This window comes from Arvicola amphibius, chromosome 10, assembly GCF_903992535.2.
Source record: "Arvicola amphibius chromosome 10, mArvAmp1.2, whole genome shotgun sequence".
Lineage (NCBI taxonomy): Eukaryota > Metazoa > Chordata > Mammalia > Rodentia > Cricetidae > Arvicola > Arvicola amphibius.
In genome coordinates, this window is record NC_052056.1 from 92,316,899 (window position 1) to 92,339,532 (window position 22,634).

Here is a 22,634-nt window from a genome sequence, read left to right on the forward strand (position 1 = left end):
TTCCAGCACTGACATGGAGTAACACAACTTGACACCATCTTTAACTCCGGGGCCAGGGGATCCCCGAGACTTCTAGCCTTCCCGTGGTGCACACGCACATACTGGCAAAACACTTAAAGCAGACGGGGCCTTAGGAATAGCTCCCGAGGCATGCATCCGCGCACACATCAACATATTCCAGGCACTAGCCACAAGTTTTTAAAGGCAAGGCAACGTCCTGGCCTCCACAAGCACGTGAGAGCACTCAAAGCCAAATTTAAAGATATTCGTGTATCAAGAAAGACCAAGCACATTAGGAGGCGGCGCGGGTACACGTCCGCGCCACGCACTCCAGCTGGCGGCCTCGCGGAAGCCGCGCCGCAGCGCACCGGAAGTGGCCGTCCCCACTAGGGGTGCTTCGGACACTCGCGGAAAGCCGACCTTCTGGAAAGCAAAGATAAGGGGAAAAAAAGAAAGAAAAGAAAAAAAGACAAAAGAATTAATAAAATAGGAAAAAAGAGGCCGGTGGAGAGGAGGCAGCACCGGCCCAACCTCCCTCTCCGTGCGCGCTCCCGCCGCCAGACGAGGGCCGCTGCGCACGCGCAGCCCAGGCTTCAGACCCCGGCGCGGCCCGCACGGCAGGGCCCTCAGGTGCGTATTCCACTGCCGCTTCCCTCACGACTTCCGCTTCCAGAAGCCCCCCGGGGAAGAGACGTGTCTCGGGGCGCGTGGTGGAACACTCAGGAGCCCGGAGGCCGGCTCCGAACCCCGTTTACCAAACCAAGAGCAGGCCCTGCGGAGTGGGGGTGGGGCGGGGGAGACGCGCCGCTGGGCGACCGGACCGGCGCACGCCAGAATCTCTGTTTTGATTGGCTGCGACGGGAGCGTGGAGGCGGGAAAGGAGGTCACGCGGTACCCGACGTGCCTGCGCTGGCTGTGGAAGCACTTGATTGGTTAAAGGGAGAGGCGGTGCCATCGCGGTTGCCTAGTAACGGGGCTCTGGCTCCGCCCTTGATGTCGCACCTTTCCAGTTTGCCCCAGGATTTGAGGGGCGTATCTGGGCTCTTAGCGGCCAGGGACGTCTGTGCTCAAGAAAAGCAGAGGAAAGGACACAGGCTCCAGAATGTGGCTTGCGTCCGGTCTGGTTGAGAGTACGAGGTGGCCTATGACCGTAACACTTAGTACAACAACCAAAAAAAAAATTAAGTGAAATTTACTTCAACAATGTATTTAAACTATTGTTTCCAAAACATTATTCTAGCATGTACTCAGCGTAAAGAACCAGAAATGAACTAGCAGTGGTGGTACCTGTCTTCAGGTGGTCTGAGTTCAAGGACAGCCTGGTCTGTATAGCAAGTTCCAAGCCTGCTGGGATTATACAGTGAGACCTTGTCTCTAAATAAATTATAACAGCTTTATTTAGATACGGGGAAATTCACCCCTTAAAATATTAATAACGCAAGTCAGAAAAAGAACTCCCGCCTAAAGCAAAATAAAAACATAGAATAAAATGAAAAACATAACTTAAGGCTAACAGAGTAACTGATACGTGTCAGTCAGCCCAGCACTGGAGATGCTGAGGCAGGAGGATTTCAGAGAGTTAAGGATAAAAGTACATAGTCAGGTACTCCTTTAAAAATAAATAAATAAATAAATAAATAAATAAATAAATGGAAGAGAGGAGGCTGAAGAGATGGCTCAGGAGTTAAAAGCTTGTACTGCTATTGCAGAAGACTAGGGTTCAATTCCCAGCCCCCATCTGGCAACTCAAAACTGCCACTACCTGTAACTTCAGTTCCAGGGCATCCAATATCCTCTCTGACCTCCTCCGTCACCAGGCATGCACATGGTATACATACATGTGGGAAACACACACACACACACTTTTTATGAAAGAGCTCTTCCAAGCATGCCCCTCCACAGGTGTCCCGGCTCCTCTGGGCTGTTGGGCTCGTCAGCAGGTGCTGCCAGTAAGGGCTATTTGTTCTGAAATTATCGTAAGGCGAGAAATTTTGAAAGATGGTTTTCTGAGAGACGTTTTACTACAAGTGAAATTTGGAGAAGGTGTTGAGGTCTCATAGACCTGTTGGCTCTTTATTAAATAGTACAGCCCAAAAGAACATTTTGTTTTATTTTGTTTTTTGAGACAGGGTTTCTCTGTGTAGCTTTGGAGCCTGTTCTGGAACTCACTCTGTAGACCAGGCTGGCCTCGAACTCACAGAGATTCACTTGCCTCTGCCTCTTGAGTGCTGGGATTGAAGGCGTGCGCCATCCATGCCTGGCTCGGAAAAGACAGCTTGTGGATCCTTTGGAGTTGGTTTTATTATGAGAGAAAAGCATAAGAGGAGACGGTGTTGCTGTCTGAATGTTTTAGTATAACTCTGTCCCAAGTCCTCATTTATGTCCCCAAGATGCACAGTCCATTGGTTGCCAGTCTTTTATCTGTGCCTCTTTTTTTTAAGATTTTATTTATTTATTATGTACACAGTGTTCAGCCTCCATGTATGCCTGCAGGCCAGAAGATGGCACCAGATACAGATGGTTGTGAGCCACCATGTGGTTGCTGGGAATTGAACTCAGGACCTCCAGAAGAGCAGTCAGTGCTCTTAACCTCTGAGCCATCTCTCCAGCTCCCTCTGCAAACCTCTTTAACTATGTTCTAGGACTCTGCTTATTACAGTCCTGTGTTCTCCTTTGATCCATGGAGCTGTTTTTCAAATGTAGTAATTTTTCGCTGTAAGTTTTATACAGTTAACATTTTCTGAGAACCTAGTAAATAAGACCTATTTGTTTATAACAATAAATGGAGGTGCTGGAGAGGTGGCTCAGCAGTTAGGAGTGCTTGCTGCCTTTGCAGAGGACCAAAGTAGAATTCTGAGAACCCATAGCAGGGAGCTCACAACCCTCTGTAACTCAGATCCAAGGGATTTAAAGCTCTTTTCTGGCCTCCACAGGCACCTTAGTGCATGCACGTGAGTGTGCACACACACACATGTGCACATATAACTAAATTATCTTTTAAAGGTAGGAGAATGAATAAGTAAAGCACGTTTTGCCTGTGGTGGATGACACCACTGTGTTTATTTCTGTGTGCTGGGTATGGGTATTTATTTTTGGATTCTTGTGGGTGTTTACTAAAGAATAGAATTGCTGGATCAAACTTTGTGGTGATATCTTGTTTGTACAAATAAAGCTTGCTTGAAGACCAGAGGGCAGAGCTAACCACTAGCTAATCATAGAGGTCTGGAGTTTGGTACAGACAGACAGGAAGTGATATGGCTGGGCAGAGAGAGGAGGTGATGAGGCAGGAGGAAACAGGAACTCAGTCTCTTTTTGGCTGGGAAGTTGAGTAGGTAAGGTGACTGTGGTTTTGCTTCTTTGTCTCTCAGCATTTCCCCCAATATCTGACTCTGGGCTTTTACTATTAAGACCTATTAGAGATTATATTCTATGGGGCTTGTTGATGGCCTAAAGTGTTTAGTTCCACTGCGTTTAGTGGTCCATGTCTGCAACCCTAAGCCTCAGCAAGCTGAAGCAGGAGGATCATGAGTTTGAAGTTAGCTTGGGCTCCTGCATAATGTACCCTTTTCTCAGAAGGGCTAATAATGGTCGTTATGGGGCCAGAGAGGTGCTCAGTGACTAGAGCACTTGCTGCTCTTGCAGGGGACCTGAGTTTGTTCCCAGTACGCATGTCAGGTGGCTCACAGCCACCTCTAACACCAGCTCCGGGGGATCTGAGGCCCTCTTATGGCCTCTGGAGGCACCCCCATGCACACATTTGCCTATGTATAAGTAGAAACATTTTTAAAAGAAAACTGGGAGCCCAATGTGGTGACAGCTGTCTGTCATCTGAACACTTGGGAGGTGGAGACAGAAGGCTCAGGAATTCAAGGCCAATTCAGCCAAGTGGTAAGTTCAAGGCCAGTCTGAGCTATGTGAAACCTTGTCTGGAGGGAGAGAGAGAAATAAAACCAAAACCTCAAAAAAAGTTGTCCACTGACTTCCATGTGTGTGCTTTGGTGTATATGCCTACACATACAATAAGTAAAGATAATACAATAAGTAAATAATACAATAAGTAAAGATAATACAATAAGTAAAGATAATAAAAGCAGTTTTAAGAATGTTTCTCTGCCTCTTAAATTAAATTAAAGCATAATTAGTAGGACACTGTTGATTGTTCATTACTGTTGGTGCAGAATTGATAACAGCTGATAAGCCCTTAGGATCAGCCCCCACCTCTCTTCCTGTCATTTCCTTCTTTGTTAAAGGCCAATGTTTTAAGCCAAGCATAGTGGTATGTGTCTGTATTCTTAGCACTTGGAAAATAGAGTCAGGAGGGTCAGTCAGGAAGTCATTGTTGGGGGCTGGAGAGATGTCTCAGTGGTTAAGAGCATTGCCTGCTCTTCCAAAGGTCCTGAGTTCAATTCCCAGCAACCACATGGTGGCTCACAACCATCTGTAATGAGGTCTGGTGCCCTCTTCTGGCCTTCAGGCATACACAAAGACAGAATATTGTATACATAATAAATAAATAAATATACATACATACATATATATATATATATATATATATATATATATATATGAAGTCATCGTTGGCCACATAGTTCAATGTCAGCAGGGTGGGCTGCATTAAGACCCTTCTGCAAAATAAAATAAAATAGAAACAGGCATGGTGGCACATTCCTTTAATCCCAACACTCAGGAGGCAGCAACAGGAAGATCTTTATGATTTTGAGGCCTGCTTGCGTGGTCTATAGATGAGTTCCAGGCCAGCCAGGGGCTATTTTGTGAGACCCTTTAACAAAATAACTGGAGCACTCGTCTTTCAAGAACTTCCTGGTAGGTCATGATGGGACCCACCTCAACCACACATTCCTCCATTTATCTTATATCTTTGCTGTGGGAGCTTCAGGTTAGGTAGAGTCTGGGTATCCTACAAGGGTACCCTCATGTCCTCAGGATGCCTCACCTCCCAGAGTTACTGGCATCTCCATCCTGCACCAGCCTGGGGATCAAAACTTTAAACCATAATGACCCCTCAGTTCATGAGCTCACGAAGCTGTAGTCATGTGATCACAAGGACACTGACACCACTTGCATTCTTGTTTCTCTCTTGCAGGAGCAATGGCCCAAGTAGCAGTGCCCACCGTGCCCACTGGAGATGAGTCTTCAGACAGCAGGATGGTGGTGACATTCCTCATGTCTGCTCTGGAGTCCATGGTGAGATGCTCTGGTTCTGCCAATATCTCAGACCATTGCTGAAGGATACTTCAGGGTCACTTCTCATGTACCCCATCTTGTCTGTAAGAAGGTATTCTTTATTCCAGGAGTGGCAGTACACACCCGTAAACTCCAGCACTTTGGGAGGTAGAGAAAGGATCAGGAGTTCAAGGTCAGCAAGGGCGTGGGTCCGGGGTTGTTTTGATTGTTTTACAAACATTTAGTGTATGTGATGTGCGCACGCATGTACATGCCATAGAATGCACCCCAAGGTCAGAAGATGACTTTTGGGAAGCTGGTACTCTCCTTCCATCTTGTGGGTACTGGGAATCAAACTCAGGTTGTAAAGCTATCCACCGGGTCATCTTGCTAGCCTAACAGTGAGTTCAAGGCCAGTCTGGGACACATGAGACCATCCTCTTTACCCCCTAAGAAAAGAAAAAAAATAAAACTAGAAATATCTGCCCCCCAAATAATGGAATGGAAACAGATCCATTCCTGCATTTGAAAAACAAGCACTCATGATGGGCCCCCTACAATCCAGGCTTCTTCTAGGCACTGGGGTGTAAGACATGAGGGCAGAGCAGGCCCTCACAGGTCTTCTATCCTGTGCGTATGTGTTTCTGTCGGTAAATATAATAACCGTAAAGCAGGGCCGGTAAGATAGCTCAACAGACACAACACCGACTATCTGAGCTCAGTTCTCAGGACCCACAGAGTAGAAGGAGAGAACTGACCCTTCAAGCTGTTTTCTGACCTTCACACGAATACTGTGATGTGGGCATGCTGATGCATGCATGCGCGCGCACTACTGCTCATAACAAAGTGAAAAGTAGAATATGCAAAGAGAGAGCGAGCAGTTTGGTGTCTGGGAGAAAGTCTCTTCGTACTTGCCCCTTCTTTGCTTTGTTTTTTGAGACAGATTCTCATCCAGTCCAGGCTGACCTTGAACTTGCTATGCCAGGGAGACTTTGATCTTCCTGCCTCTCCCTCCTCAGTGCTGGGATCATGGGTGTGCGCCATCTCTCTTGTACTTGATTTTTCCTTCTGTCCCTTTAGTAGGACTCCTCAGCCCACCTAACTGACTCGCGTCCTGCGTGTGTAGAAGCCACCGTTGTTCTGCGTTTCTGTTTCAGTGTAAAGAGCTGGCCAAGTCCAAGGCCGAGGTGGCCTGCATCGCTGTGTACGAGGCGGAGGTGTACGTGGTGGGGACAGATCGAGGCTGTGCCTTTGTCAACGCCAGGCAGGATTTCCAGAAAGACTTCGCACAGCATTGTAGGTGGCCAGCACTGTATCATGTCTTCCCTGGTGCTGTTTGTTTGTTTGTTTGGTTGGTTTTTATATTGGGGGTTGAATTTAGGTCCTCACACATGCTAGACAAGTACTTCACCACTGAACTGTATACTGTAGCCCCAATTTTAGCCTCATATTTCATTTTATATAAAAAAATTGAGGCAGGGTCTCATTATGTAGTTCTAGCTGACTTAAGACTTGCTATCTAGACCAGACTGGTCTTGAACTCAACAGAGATCCTCCTGCCTCTGCCTCCCAAGATGAAAACATATACCACACTGATGATAGGATTTTTGCTGAGCATTCTGTTAACATGATGTATTGCATTTATTGATTTTTTTGTTTGTTTTTTGTTTGTTTGTTTGTTTGGTGTTGTAGACTATAAGTTAAAGATGTGCATTCGTTTATGCTGTGGAACATGTGTTTAATGATACAAAGGTGTGTTGCGTTCTTTTATGATGCATTTGTTTAAGTCTGTGAATTGTGTTACTTTCCTGCCTAAAAGACCTGATTGGTCTAATAACGAGCTGAATAGCCAATAGCCAGGCAGGAGAAAGGATGGGTGGCGCTGGCAGGAAGAGAGAATAAATAGGAGAAATCTGGGATGAAAATATCAAGGAACGAGAAAAGGAGAAAGGACTTCAGGGGCCAGGTATACAGCCAAACATGGAATAAAAAGTATAGAAAGGTATACAGAGGCTGGGAGATGGTGGCACATGCCTTTAATCCCAGCACTTGGGAGGTAGAGGCAGGCGAATCTCTGTAGTTCGAGACCAGCCTGGTCTACAGAGCTAGTTTCAGGACAGGCTCCAAAGCCACAGAGAAACCCTGTCTCGAAAAACCCAAAAAAAAAAAAAAGAAAGAAAGAAAGAAAGAAAGGTATACAGAAAGAGAAAGATAAAAGCCCAGAGGCAAAAGATAGACAGGATGATTTAAATTAAGAAAAGCTGGCTAAAAATAAACTAAACTAAGGCCAGGAATTTATAAGAATTAAGAATAAGGGGCTGGAGAGATGGCTCAGAGGTTAAGAGCACTGCCTGCTCTTCCAAAGGTCCTGAGTTCAATTCCCAGCAACCACATGGTGGCTCACAACAATCTGTAATGGGGTTTGGTGTCCTCTTCTGGCCTGCAGACATATACACAGTCAGAATATTGTATACATAATAAATAAACAAACAAACAAATAAATAAATGAATGAATTAAGAATAATTGCCCCGCTGTGGTGGTGCATGCCTTTAATCCCAGCACTCAGCCGGTAGAGACAGGCAGAGCTCTGTGAGTTCGAGGTCAGCCTGGTCTACAGAAGGAATTCCAAAAACAAACAAACAAAACAAAAAACAAGAAGAAAAAAAAAGAATAAGCCTCTGTGTAATTTATTTGGGAGCTGGGTGACAGGCCCCAAAGAGCCAAAAGAGTTAAAAATAAATAGTTAAACAAACCAACTACAGGTTGGTTTTGTTTTTTCAAGACAGGGTTTCTTTGGGTAGCCGTGGCTGTCCTTGAACTCAGATCCATCAGCCTCTGCCTCCTGAATGCTGGGATTAACACGTCCTAGCATGCGTAGCGTGATGATAGGAATTTTGCTCATGTTGACATTGTGTATTGCATTTACTGCTGAGGATTACCTACAACTCCGGATCCTCCTCCCTGCACCTGCTTAGTGCTGCAATTGTAGGTGTGTGCCACCATGCCCAGCTATAGATTCTTGAGATGGTGTACGCTTTAGTTGCTGATTTGAGGATTTTTCTTGTTATTTGTGTCATTTTGAGATAGGGTCACCTGTGAGAATGTAGTCATTGCTGCCTTTGCGCTGGTCCTCCTTTCTCAGACTCCCAGTGCTGGGTCACGCAGGCATACGGGGAGCAGTAGCTTCATTTCAGGGGTGGCCACCAGGCTTGATCCTATTCCTCATATAAGCCTGCCATTCTGTTGGGGCTAGAGAGATAGTCAGTGGTTAAGGAATTGCTGCACCTACACAGGACCCAAGATTGGCTCTCAGCATCCTCATCAGATCTGTAAGAACCTCTGGTAACTCCAGCGACAAGGGATCGGATATTCTCTTCTGGCCTCCAAGAGCATCCACACACATGTGTCATACACACTTACACACAGATGCACATAAGAATAACTCTTTAAAGAAATTACTCTATTTGAACTGGAGACATGGCTCAGCAGTTAAGAGCACTGGCCGCTTTTCCAGAGGTCCTGAGTTCAACTCCCAGCACCCATATGGTGGGTCACAACCATCAACAATAATATCTGGTACCTTCTTCTGGCCTTCAGACATATATGTAGACAGAAAACTGTATACATAATGGATAAATAAATAAATCTTTTTGGAAAAAATTCCTCTAGGGACTAGGAGAAACAGCTCAGTTAGTAGAGTGGTTTTCTAGAACGTGTGAAGCTCTGGCTTCTATCCTTTGAGAAACAAAAACCAAAACCAACCAAAAAAAGATCCTTCTTTATTTCTTTACGTTAGAGGGTCATTTTATGATTTTTCCTTTTTTCCCTCCTTTTCCCTCAGTACCAAAAATACAGATAGAAGGGCCAGACAGAATGCTTGCTCTGATCCATGCTCATCCTGTGATTGCAGGCCAGGGGGAAGGGCTGACTGAAGAGAAACCACTGTGTCCCGAAAATGGAGAAGCCCAGCTGCTCAGGAAGGCAGTGGAGGACCATTTCTGCCTTTGTTACTGTGAGTCCTGATGGAGCATGGGTACCGCCTCCATACATCCCGTGTGTGTGTGTGGGGGGGGGGGTGCACACTTGCCGTGCAGTACCCTTGGAGGAAGTTGGTATTCTCCTTCTGTTGTGGGTTCAGGAGATTGATTGAACCAGGTCACCGTGCTTGTACAGTAAGCTCTTTTACCCCTGAACCCTCTCTCGGTCTCACGGGTGCTCTAAATAGCCATGGAGGAGTTGTGTAATTGTATCAACTTGATGACTAAGGATTCTATGGACTTGTTTACTCATTAATTTATATATTTACTTTGCAGTGTTGTGAGGGAAACCTAGAGTCTTATGCCTGCCAGGCAGGTGCTGTACCACTGAGCCACACCTCCAGCCTTTCACTGGGTGATAGATTCTAGTTCCGTCATCAGCATCACAAAGAATAAAAACAGGGGCTGGAGAGATGGCTCAGAGGTTAAGAGCATTGCCTGCTCTTCCAAAGGTCCTGAGTTCGATTCCCAGCAACCACATGGTGGCTCACAACCATCTCTAATGGGGTCTGGTGCCCTCTTCTGGCGTGCAGGCATACACACAGACAGAATATTGTATACATAATAAATAAATAAATAAATAAATATTTTAAAAAAAAGAATAAAAACAGAACATACCTACCTGTAAATCACCCAATGGCTGTGCAGCAGAAAGGGGAGGGTAATGAGTTCAAGTGTGGAGAAAATACAATGATAAACGGTCATATAGGAAACATCACAGGAGAGCTAGATGTGATTCCAGCACTCAGGACCCCAAGGCAGGAGGACCACTGCAAGGTGGATACCAACCCGGGTCCAGGCTACCATGGGCTACCTTTCTCAAAAACTAAAGTAAAAGACCTAACCAGGAGCATGTCTTTAATCCCAGCACTCAGGAGGCAGAGGCAGGAGGATTTCTGAGTTCAAGGCCAGCCTGGTCCACAGAGTGAGTTCTAGGACAGCCAAGGCTGCACAGAAACCCTGTCTCAAAAAAAAAAAAAAAAGGCCAAAAAAAAAAAAAAACAAAAAATGTTGTGCAAGCATGAGGATCTGAGGTCAAATCCCCAGCACCCATGTACAAAGTCAGACAATGACTGCAAGTGCCTGTAGTCCCAACTTTGCAGGGCAGAGTCGGATCCCAGGAGGCCATTGGTCAGCCAGGCTAGCCAAAATGGTGAACTTCTCATACTATATACCCCTAGGTAGCGTGGACCTCAGATGTAGACCAGGCTGGCCTCAAACTCACAGAGATCCACCTGCCTCCGTCTTTCAAGGCTGGGTTTAAAGGCGTATGCTATCATGTCCAGTTTGAGAGACCCTGTCTTACTGAAGTAAGGACAAAGAAGGACATCTTTGTCCACCTTCATGTGTACATGTGAAGGTATATGCATCTGCACAGCCACATGGTACACGCACACACACACACACTTTTTCTTTTTCAGGATAGGGTTTCTCTGTGTAATAACCCTGGGTATTTTGGAACTCACTCTGTAGACCAGGCTGGCCTCGAACTCACAGAGATCCGCCTGTCTCTGTCTCCCGAGTGCTGGGATTAAAGGCATGCGCCACCACTGCCCAGCTTACACACACACTTCTTTTATTTATTTATTTTTTTAGATTTATTTATTTATTATTATGTATGCCTGCAGGCCAGAAGAGGACTCCAGATATTATTACAGATGGTTGTGAGCCACAATGTGGTTGCTGGGAATTGAACTCAGGTCCTCTGGAGGAACAGCCAGTGTTCTTAACTGCTGAGCCATCTCTCCAGCCTCCCCCCCCTCACACTTTATACACCAGAAATAAAAAATTCTGCCTTTAATGTCAACACTTAAGAGATAAAGGCAGGCAGACCTCTGTCTGTTTGAGGCCAGCCTGGTCTACATAGTGACAGCTAAGGCTGTTACTCAGGGAAACTCTCAAAAAAAAAAAACAAAACCAAAAATCAAAACCCAAAACAAAACAATAAATAAGCCTAGTGGTGGTGCACACCTTGAATCCCAGCATTCAGGAGGCAGAAGCAGGTGGATCTCTGAGTTGGAGTCCAGGAAAAATAAGTAAAGAAAGAAAAGAAATGGAAAACCAGGAAAAGAAAACAATCTAAGGGGCTGGGATGGAGTTACACACCTGTAATTCTGGCACTCAGCCGTTTGAAGCAGAAGGGTAAGGAGTTCAAGGCTAGCCTGTGCAATAAGAGACTGACTTAAAGACATCACACAACATCACCATAAGTACAATATACTGCCCTCAGTTTCTCAGGGGCTGCCTTTCCAACCCCACACAGCCTCCTGCATTTCTGTAGCATAAGTGCCTGGGGTCCCAAGTGATACTTCCCTGTGAGGAGTGGGCTTCTAGTGCCTTGGGCCTCCGCCCCTGCTGATGACCTAGCTCCAAGTGGTGAGCTAACTGACAAGCAAGCTAACTGACCCCCTCCAGGTCTCAGTTGAGCTCTGGATTAGGGTGCTTTTTATAGAGACCGACCTGGGGCAAGCACTGCTGAACCGTTTAGCCACCAGAGACTGGAAGAACAGGCCTGTTGTCCTCTGTTTGTTCCCTGTGTGTGTGTCTAACGCCCATGAAAGTCAGGAAAGGGCAGCATATCCTTTTGAGTTATGGTTGCTTGTGAACCACCATGTGGGGGTGCTGCAGTACAGGTATGTACCACCATTCCTGTTTTTATACAGTGGTGGGTATTAACCCCGAGCTTCTGTCTGTGCCAAGCAAACACTATATGTATGTAGAATTGTAAAATTTTTAGGGTAGAGAAGAAAAAGCTACTTTGTGCCTTTTTAAATAAAAAATTGTGTGTGTGTGTGTGTGTGTGTGTGTGTTTTGCCTGCATGTATGTCTACATTATATTTGTGCCTGGTGCCTACAGAGGTCAGAAGATATTGGATCTTCTGGAATTGGAAGTACACACAATTGTGAGCCACCATGTGGATGTTGGGAATTGAACCCAGGTCCCCTGGAAGAACAGTTAGTGTTCTTAACCGCTGAGCCATCTCTTTTGTGCCCCCCCACCTTGTTTTGTTTTGTTTTGTTTTTAAATGAGAAAAGGTTTACTTTGGGCTGTTGTTTTAAAGGTATATTGCTCTGGGTTCTTTAGAGGAACAGAACTAATAGAATGAGTGAATGAGTGCGTGCGTGCGTGCGTGCGTGCGTGCGTGTGTGTGTATTTCGCAGGGCTGGATATCTTAGCTAGTCTTCAGGCTGTGCTGGAATCCCGAAGGAGCAGGTTCTAATATCAGGAAAGGAATACCGCAGCAGCAGGATAAATTACTTTGCCAGTGAGATTGAGGGCAAGCAGGCAAAATGCAAAAGCTTCCTTCCTGTCCTTTTAATGTGGACCTGCCACCTGAAGGTGTGGCTCAGATTTAGGGTAAGTCACCTCACCTCAAATGATCCAGTCAAGAAAATCCTTCATGGCTGTGCCCAGCTTCTTGGTTTTTAGTTGATTCCTAATGCATTCAAGTCGACAAGCAAGATTAGCCATCACACGAAGGGTGGAGTCCATCATGGCAGGGTAACCATGGCAACAGCCAGGGAAGGGACAGCAGAAGCAGGGAGCTTACTGATCACACTGCAGCCACACTCAGGAAGTGGAAGGAGAGCACACTTTGTGCTTTTAATGCATGTTCAAGCCACGTATCCTAGCGTCTAATTGCCTAGGTGAAGCTGGCTGGTTGAAATTCTGCAGCTGTCATTCGCCATCTCTCACCGCCCGCTCTAGGTAAAGCACTGGGCACGACAGCTACTGTCCCTGTTCCCTATGAGCAGATGCTTCAGGACAAGACAGCTGTGCTGGTGCAGGGCCTTCCGGAAGGCCTGGCCTTTCAGCACCCCAACAATTACAGTCCTGAAACCCTGAGGTGGATTCTGGAGAACAAAGCGGGGATTTCATTCATCATAAACAGGTAAATCTGCTCCGTGTCCTCTAACGTTTCGCTCAAAGGTAAGCTGGCTTGAATCAAGTATGGAGGCACAGGCCTGCGATTCCAGTACCTGGAGACTGAGGCAGGAGAGTCACTGAGGCAAGCCTGGGTTACAGTGAGTTCAAGGACAGCCTGGGATGTATACTGAAACCCGGCTCAAAAATAAATAAATACATAAGATTATCATGGTCTGAAGCCCTAGCTGAGTCCTAGAGCTCTCATCTGGCATGTACCAGGTCCTGGGTTCTAGGCCCAGAACTGCAGCAAAGTGGGTTGTTCACTGTGTGTGACTGCTCTGCTTGTGTTCCTGTTGGGTAATGGTGTTGGTTTTCTTGCAGACCTTTCCAAGGTGCAGAGAGCCAGCTGGGTGAGTAGCAGGTTCTGATCCTCGGTGACTGCCCAGAACCACTGAACCCATCCGCTATTATGATGAGGATAATGCATGCTTTGATATTCTCCTTCATTTTACCACATCGAGGAGACAACCTGTGCTTGGGGGTGGTGGCAGCTTGATAGTAGATCTCTTACCTATGGGGTTGCCCAGTGAGGGTCTGAGTGTTTGGTTCAAGAATAAAGCACTTGCCTAGAATCCCTCAATGGCTAAGTGGTAGAGCACCTGCCTAGATCCATTAGTGAGGTTCTGGAGGCATAGCTCAGTGGGAAAAACCTGGTCCAGTATCAGGGTATGGGCTCAGTGGTAGAGCCCCTGCCTAGAATTCCCCAGTGAGGTGCTGGGGTGTGACTTGGTAGAGCACCTGCCTAGAATCCCCCAGTGAGGGGCTAGGGTGAGGTTCAGTGGTAGAGCACCTGCCTAGAATCCTTCAGTGGTGGGCTTGGGGCATGCCTCAGTGGGGGGTGCCTGCATAACATGCATCAGACCCAGGATTCTCTCATCAACACTATAAAGTAGAGAGAGAGAATCTATGACTCTCAAGAGCTAGGCCAGCACAGGAAGAGACAACATCTGGAGACTCATCACAGCCTAGACTAAGGAGATTCTGTAGTGACACCCACCTGGTCTTCCAGATGAGTGTGGGGACGTAAGGAGTCAGCTGCTGGTCTGAGTACCAGTTCTGCATGGACCAGGGGTTGATGGGTTTAAGGGTCAAGGATTCATTCCTTTGTCCCTGAAACTCGGGTCTAGGAGAAGTAATGATCTGTTTAGCAAAGAGCCAGGCAAACAGTGGTGCTCTTAGAATGTTAGCATCATCCGTGGGGTTGGGATGGGGCTGGAACAGCTTGATTGAAAACCTTCACAGTGATACGGCTCTCACGATAAGCAGGGGATCATTGGGGTGGTGGACCACTGTTGTAGTCTCAGCACTGGGGAGGCTGAGGCAAGAGCAGGAGGTAAGGCCAGCCTGAACTATGTAGCAAGTTCAAGTTCAGCTTAGACTGCATAGCGAGACCCTGCCTCAGTCGAGCGGTGGTAGTGCACCCCTTTGGTTCCATCACTTGGGAGGCAGAAGCAGGCAAATCTCTCTGAGTTCGAGGCCAAAAAGAACCTGCCTCAAAGAGACAAAAGTTTAAGAAATCAACAAGCAACGATTCATCAGGTTGGTTCCTATGAGGTAACAAAGCTGTGTGGCAGAGTACCCTCAAACCTGTGGGAACCCAGATGTCCCCATCCCCTTGATTCACAGCAATGAATGTACCCTCCCCCACCCCCCACATACACACACGTGTGCATGTCAAATACCTCTGCCAAAAGCATTTAAAAATCCACCCATCTATGGCTGGGCGTAATATCAAATGTCTATCCCAGCACTTGGAAGTCAGAGGCAGGGCTATATCTGAGTTCAAAGTCAGGCTCGTCCACCTAGTGAAACCGTTAACCAGCCAAAGCTACATAGTAAGACCCTGTCTAAAAGAAAGAAAAGAAATGAAGAAATCCATTCATGTTATTTTCTTAAATTATGATTTTTGAAATGTAACTGGAGCTCTCTGCCCCTAGTGGCTTACAAACTATGATATCTAAAGGGGATGTCATGATTGACAGCACAGGCAGAGGAAGGAGTTACAGGGTTGGGAACTATCGTCCTCCCGTTGCTATGTACCCAACTGTGGGCCCCTTCTAGGCCACCTGTTTGTGGGATCTCTGTGAGGGCCTTGTGGTCCTCTGGCTCCTGTTAGAGAAGGGAGTTGGTGTCCAGTGTGGTAGTACACACTGTCATCCCAGCATTTGAGAGACTGAGTCAGGAGAGTTGAGAGTTCAAGACCAGCCTGGGCTACATAACAAAACCTTGTCTCAAAAAATCCAAAGAAAGGACTGGAGAGATGCTCCAGTGGTTAATAACTCTTGCAGAAGATCGGGGCACAGTTCTCAGCACCACACAGTGGCTTGCAATGCCTATTACTCTAGCTCTATAGGATCCATGCCTGCTTCTAGCTTCCAAGGGCATCAGGCATGCATGTGATATACATGCATGCAGACACACACACACACATATATATATACATACACATACATACATACACACATATATATACACACATATATACATACATACACATATACATACATACTAGCAAATACACATAAAAAAGCAGAAATGAATAAATAAAATTGAAAATCCAAAAAAAAAAAAAAAAAAAACCCTTAGTGTGGTGGTTGGATGACAGGAGACCATGTGACTGTCACCCCAGAATAATTCATATTTTCTTATCAAACAGCAGTCACACATAGCAACTGACATTTAGTGCTTCCACGGTGACACTGTTCTGTGACTCCTCAGCCCGTGTGGGATGTCAGCACTGGAACTCCACTCCATGTGAGGACTCCGAAGTCCCTGGATGCCAGATCCCTTCTGTACACATTGCATTACTCCAGTGCAGCCCACTTAGAACACCCAATACCATGGACGAGCAGCAAGGGTTAGACTGACCAGCATGATGACCAAGGACTGCCATCTTAGTGGTGGGGAGACTGAGGCAGGAGAATAACAGGGTTGAGGCCTGCTTGGGCCTTAGAATGAGTTCCAGACCAGCTCAAGCTACATGATGAGCCTTCATTGCAAACCAAAAAAGAACAGAGATGACGGAACTCAGTGGTAGGGCACTTGCCTAGCATGTACTCGGCCCTGCTCTGGGTCAATCCTCAGCACCAAAAATAAGACTTAAAATCAATAAATTAGGAAAATAAAAGTCCTAATCCAAATGAGGAAAGATGTTTTAAAAGCAAGAAGGAGAGAAGAAAGCCTAGTGCTTTGGGGTGGAAGAAGGAGGATCAGGAGTTCGGGGTTATCCTTAGTACCCAGGGTATTTCAAGCCAGCCTGAGCTACCTATCTTGAAAAATAAATCCAACAATGAAACCCAAAAGGTATCAGTGTATTGCTGAGGGGATAATGGTGACACAGAAAGCCTCTTCATGTCCAGGACATTGGCTTTTCCCAGAGTCCCCTCAGGCTGGGCTGGGGGCCTGGGTGTTGGGAACCTCTGGCTGTGGAGGGCCTGACTTCTCGCTAAGCCTCACTGTGCCCATGAAGAAGCAGACAGCCGGTGTACTGACTCGCTCAGGAGACCTAGCTGGCGAGTGGCCAGGCTTAGGGTGACACCCACACTCCTGGCACTGCCTGCTCACTCCAGCGAACCCCACTAGCTGCTCTAACAGGGCTGTTTTGACCAGCTTTCTCCCCACTGGCCGTCTGTGATGGCCTTGAGCTGAGCAGTCTCTGTTCTCTCTTTGCTTTCAAACGATGTGTCCTTGAATGTGAGTCCTGTTCCACAGTGCCGAGAGACTAACGTGCACCTTATTGTTCTTGCACAGGTGGTCTTGGGATGCTGACAGATGCCAAGAGGCTGGCACTGCCACCAACTGACAGGTAAAAAACAACAACAATAATAATAAATAAAACAGCAATTAATAAAGGCATAGAATGGGTTCAGTTCTCAGCACCCACATGGGAGCTCACAACTATCTGTAACTTCATTCTAGGGGCTCTGACTCCCTGTAGGCAAAACACCAATGCACATAAAATAATAAGTAAATTTAAAAAATAAAATAGAGACAGGATAAACCAGGCAGTGGTGGCTCATGCCTTTAAACAGCACTTGGGAGGCAGAGGCAAATGGATCTGGAAGTTCAAGGCCAGCCTGGTCTATAGATCGAGTTCCAGGACAGCCAAGACTACACTGAGAAACCCTGTCTCGAAAAAACAAAATAAATAAATAATAAAGGCATAGAACAAATAATAAACCAGAAGTAGTGGCAAAGCCTTGTGATGAGGATAGAGAGGAAAGGCGACCAAGGGGTCAAGACCCTTGGCATGTGGTGAATTTGAAGACAGCCTGTGTGAGGCCGTGTCTCAACCCCCCCCCCCGAAAAAAGTCAAGAATGTTGTTTTTATGTGTTCATGTAGGTATGTGTACCACATGTGTGTGTGTGTGTGTGTGTGTGAGAGAGAGAGAGAGAGAGAGAGAGAGAGAGAGAGAGAGGAAACAGGGTTTCACTATGTAACTCTGACTCTCCTGGAACTCACTCTCTACCCATCTCTAGCCATTGAGATGGCTCTCAGGCTGGTCTGGAACTCACAGAGATCCCCCTTCTGCCTCTGTCTCCTAAGTGCTGAAATTAAAGGTGTGTGCCACCATGCCCAGCTCCACTGATTTCTTGACCCGGATTCCCTTCTCCTTGCAGCTGTGGCCCCATCAGTGTGAAAACTGAACCTATGGAAGATTCTGGTAGGTACACTGATGCTCTGACCACCTAATGTTAGCAGGTTACCACTTGACTGGCTACTTTTTATTTACTTTTATAAAAACGACTTACGTCTTTTATAAGAATAGCTAAGGGGGCTGGAGAAATGGCTCGGCTGTTAAGATCACTAACTGCTCTCCCAGAGGCCAGGAGTTCAATTCCCGGCACCCATGTGGTGGCTCACAACCATCTAGAATGAGATCTGGTGCCCTCTTCTGGCCTGCAGGGATATGTGCATGCAGAACACTGTATACATATATACACTTTATATATACCCAATATATGTATATATACCTAATATATATACCTAATATATACATATATATCTTAAAAAAAATAACTAAGTAAGTCCAGTAGTGATAGCACATGCCTTTAATCCCAGCCCTTGGAAGCAGAGGCAGTCAGATCTCTGTGAGTTCAAGGCCAGCCTGGTCTACAATAGTGAGTTCCAGAGCAGTCAGGGCTATTACACAGAGAAACCCTATCTTGAAAAAAATTTAAAAAAAAAGAATAAGTAATTAATCATAACTCAGACTATATTTATAGAGTCCTAGGGTAGTGCTACTTATCTGAAATGTTTAATCCCGGCCATTGAGATGGCTCAGCAGGTAGACACTTGCCTGTTGACTTGAGTTCAAGCCCCAGGATGTACATCCTGTAAGAGAGCCAGCACCCACAGGCTGTCCTCTGCCTGCCACACACCACACTCCACGGCACATGCTTACACATGCACACACCACACTCCACGGCACATGCTTACACATGCACACACCACACTCCACGGCACATGCATACACATGCACACACTACACTCCACGGCACATGCATACACATGCACACACCACACTCCATGGCACATGTATACACATGCACACACCACACTCCACGGCACATGCATACACATGCACACACCACACTCATAGAAAAGTACATGAGTAAAGGTCAGGAGAGCCGGCTCAGCCATTAGAAACACTTCTGTTCTTCAGGGAACCTGGGTTTGGTTCCCAACACCCAAATGTTGGCATACACCCATATATAACTCCAGTTCCAGAGGAACTGAAATAAAATAAATCCAGAAGAAAATAATTAGATAAAATAAACAAAGTTTGGCTCTAAAAGCATCTTCAGTTTTGGATTTTGTCAGATTTGGATTTTTTTTTTCTGAGACAAAGTCTTGCTATATACTTAAATACTTATATACTTATATGTACAGGCTTAAAATATGGGATTATGGGGCTAGAGGGATGGCTCAGTTAAGAGCACCAGCTGCTCTTCCAGAGGTCCTGAGTTCAATTCCCAGCACCCACATGATGACTCACAATGTTCTATAACATTGGATCCCTGAGATCCAATGCCCTCTTCTGGTGTGACACTGGCTCATTTCTTCCTCTTGGCTTTGTTTCTCCTTTTTCCGGAGCTATTGCTAGAGTTTGGTCCTGCATGTTCCCACAAGGTTCCCCACAGATGCACTGGGAGATGGTGGGGCCTTTGCAGGTGGAGTCTACTGGGAAGTCTTCAGGTCGTGGAGGCACGCCCCTGCAGACTGACCTTCAATTTACTCTTAGCCAAAGAGGATTCTATTTTTAAGACTAAGTCCTTAGGACCAGACCCTTGCTGGCCTGGAACTTATCATTCAGATGAGCCTGGCCTTGAACTCATAGAGATTGGCCTGCCTCAGCCTCTGGAATGCTGGAATTAAAGGTGTGTGCCATAGTACCCTGCTTCCAAAAAGGATCTTGAACTTCTGATTCTCCTGCCTCTGCCTCTACCTCCCGAGAGCTGATTCTCCTGCCTCTGCCTCCACCTCCCGAGTGCTGGGATGGCAGGCTTGTGCCAGCATTCCCACCACACTAGGTGTTTCATTAGTTGGTGTGGTTACCTGAGCCCTCACTGTGGTCTCTTGTTCTCCCAGGTACTTCACCGAAGGCGGCAGCTGTTTTAGTCAAGACAGAGTCAGAGGATCCTAACTACTATCAGTGTGACGTGCAAGGTAATGCTGTCCTGGCTCTTCACCGAAATGATGGACCCCACTCACCTGAGAGGTGATAAAGAGGAACAGAGGGGACGGGAAGATCTTAGTGGGCAAGACCACTTGCTATGCAGCACAGGACCTGAGCTCAGATCCCCAGCACCCATGCAAAAAGCATGGTGTGGCCACAGCTGCTTATGACATCAGCACTGGGGGGAGCAGAGACAGGAAGATCCCTAGGGCTTACTGACCTAGCCCCTTCTCAAGGGGATAAGGTAGAGATTGATAGAACAGGACCCCGGCTATCCTCCTCCATCCTCTGTGCGTGCACATGGACACCTGTGCTCACACGTGTGTCTGTACCCCCCCACATACACATGTGAATATACCACACACACTCACATACATGTGTGAATATACCACACCCCCACATATACATGTGACTATATCACACACGTGTGAATATACCACACATATCCACACATGTGTGAATATACCACACCCACCCACATACACATGTAAATATACCACACCCACACATGAATATACCACACACGTGTAAATATGCCACACACCCACACACGTGTGAATATACCACACACACGTGTGAACATACCACACATACCCACATACATGAGAATATACCACACACATGTGAACATGCCACACACATCCACATACACGTGAATATGCCATACCCACCCATATATACATGTAAATATACCTCACACACCCACATATGAATATACCACACACATGTGTAAATATACCACACACACACACATACATGGGAATATACCACACCACAAAAAGAGGAACACAGATGTATGTGTGTTGACCTACCCTAACAAAAATTCTTTTTAATTATTGAATGGATTGAATTTATCTTCAGTCCAGTGGAGCATTTGTGGGGCACACCTATAATCCCAGCTCTCAGAAGGCGAAGGCAGGAGAATCACAAATTCAAGGTTATCCTTTTTTTTTTTTTTTAAGTTATTTATAGTTTATGTACGAGTGCACTGCATGTACACCTGCAGGCCAGAAGAGGGCGCCAGATCTCAACAGATGGTTGTGAGCCACCATGTGGGTGCTGGGAATTGAACTCGGGACCTCTGGAAGAGCAGCCAGTGCTCTTAACCGTTAAGCCATCTCTCAGCCCTCCCCCCCCAAAGGTTATCCTTGACTAGATAGCAAGTTCGACTCCACACTACATGAGACCCTATCTCAAAAATGAAGAAAATCAGGCTCGAGAGATGACTCAGTGCCTAAGAATTCTCATTGGCTGCTCTTCCAGAGGAACTGAGTTTAATTCCCAGGCCCCACGTGACAGCTCACAACTGTCTGTAACTCCACTTCAGGAGAGCTGACACCCTCACATAGACATACATGCAGGCAAAACCCCAATACATAAATAATTTTTAAAAAAATAAGAGAAGGGACAGTGGTGGCTCACGCCTGTGATCCTAGTGCTTGAAAGGGAGAGGCAGGTGGATCTGAGTTCAAGGCCAGCCTGGCTCCAGGACAGCCAGGGCTACACAGAGAAATCCTATCTTGAAAAACAAAGCAGCAACAACAAAAATTTAAGAAAAGCTTCTCAAAATCCTGTGTGCAATCGTGGATTGATCAGATAATGCAATTCACTGAGCGAAGTCAGCAGTTTGTAAAGGATCCAATTCAGCTGGTTAAAAGATACGCCAAACCTCACAGGAAAGAATTCCAGGGGCTGGAGATGGCTCAGCAGTTAAAGGCCCTGAGCACCGTACACTCTTCCGGAGGACCTGGGTTCACTTCCCCCCACCCACATGGGGTTTCACAGTCGTCTGTAACTGTGGTCTCGTGGGATCTGATGCCCTTTTCTGGTCTACAGATGTACTTGCAGACAAAGCCCCATAGGCATTAGATGGGGTTTAACATGAATTCCAGAAGACTGCTGTGGGCACAGCAATAGGATTTTCTGTAATGAGATTCACTGGCTTCCTTGTGACACTGGTCCACACGCCTATACTGACCCTGTTGTGGGTGGCTGAGTGCATCCTCATCTGGGCACTAGTGAACAGGTGAGGCGTGAGAAGCCCATGGCAGACAGATTTGTCTGTATGCCTTGCGTCCTCGCCTGCCCTCCTCCTAAGATGGTTTCTATTTCTACATTAAGATGGTTTCAAAAATAAACAGTTTTCCATAACAGCAACAACAAAAATAGAGGATCTGTGGGTAAAGTGCCTGCTGCCCAGCCTGCATGCGCCCACACGTTCTAAGCAGAGAACCAAACCTACAGGTTGACCTCTGACCCTCATGCGTGCACTATGGCTTGCACTCCTACACATTTGCATACAAATAATAGATAAATTAATGTAAATACTTTAGATGATGATGATGATGATTGGTTTTCTGAGACAGGATTTCTCTGTAACCCTGGCTAACCTGGGTTAGCCAGTTAGACTGGTAGACCAGTCTGGCTCGAACTCACAGAGATCCACCTGCTTCTGCCTCCTGAGTGCTGGGATAAAAGGCGTGCACCACCACCACCATCCCTCATAAAAATAAATTTTTTAAAGATGTGTTCATTTGTTTGTTTGTTCGTGTGTACAGTGTTCTGCCTGCAAACCGGAAGAGGGCACCAGACCTCGTTATAGATGGTTGTAGGCCACTGTGGGGTGCTGGGAATTGAACGGAGGTCCTCTGGAAGAGCAGCCAGTGCTCTTAACCTCTGAGCCATCTATCTCTCCAGCCCCCAAAATAAATTTTTTTCAAAATAATTTTTTTTTTTTTTGGTTTTTCGAGACAGGGTTTCCCTGTAGTTTCTAGAGCCTGTCCTGGAGCTAGCTCTTGTAGACC

The 22,634-nt window shown here is 46.4% G+C and overlaps 1 protein-coding gene across 5 annotated transcripts in view; it reads left to right on the forward strand.

Annotated features, from left to right (window-relative positions):
• Positions 1-373: 373 nt before the first annotated feature.
• The window catches only part of LOC119825463 (general transcription factor II-I repeat domain-containing protein 2), a 37,158-nt gene continuing 14,897 nt past the window's right edge, over positions 374-22,634 (forward strand). For 4 of the 5 annotated variants that reach the window (XM_038346326.1, XM_038346328.1, XM_038346327.1 and 1 more), the window contains exons 1-9: positions 374-630; positions 5,105-5,205; positions 6,342-6,480; positions 9,096-9,197; positions 12,932-13,115; positions 13,472-13,500; positions 16,901-16,955; positions 17,771-17,814; positions 19,743-19,820. In XM_038346326.1, coding sequence (XP_038202254.1) covers positions 5,110-5,205; positions 6,342-6,480; positions 9,096-9,197; positions 12,932-13,115; positions 13,472-13,500; positions 16,901-16,955; positions 17,771-17,814; positions 19,743-19,820 — 727 coding nt within the window. In that variant the 5' untranslated portion in view covers positions 374-630; positions 5,105-5,109. The remainder of the gene's footprint in view (positions 631-5,104; positions 5,206-6,341; positions 6,481-9,095; positions 9,198-12,931; positions 13,116-13,471; positions 13,501-16,900; positions 16,956-17,770; positions 17,815-19,742; positions 19,821-22,634) is intronic. The other variant, XM_038346331.1, reaches the window with a different exon arrangement.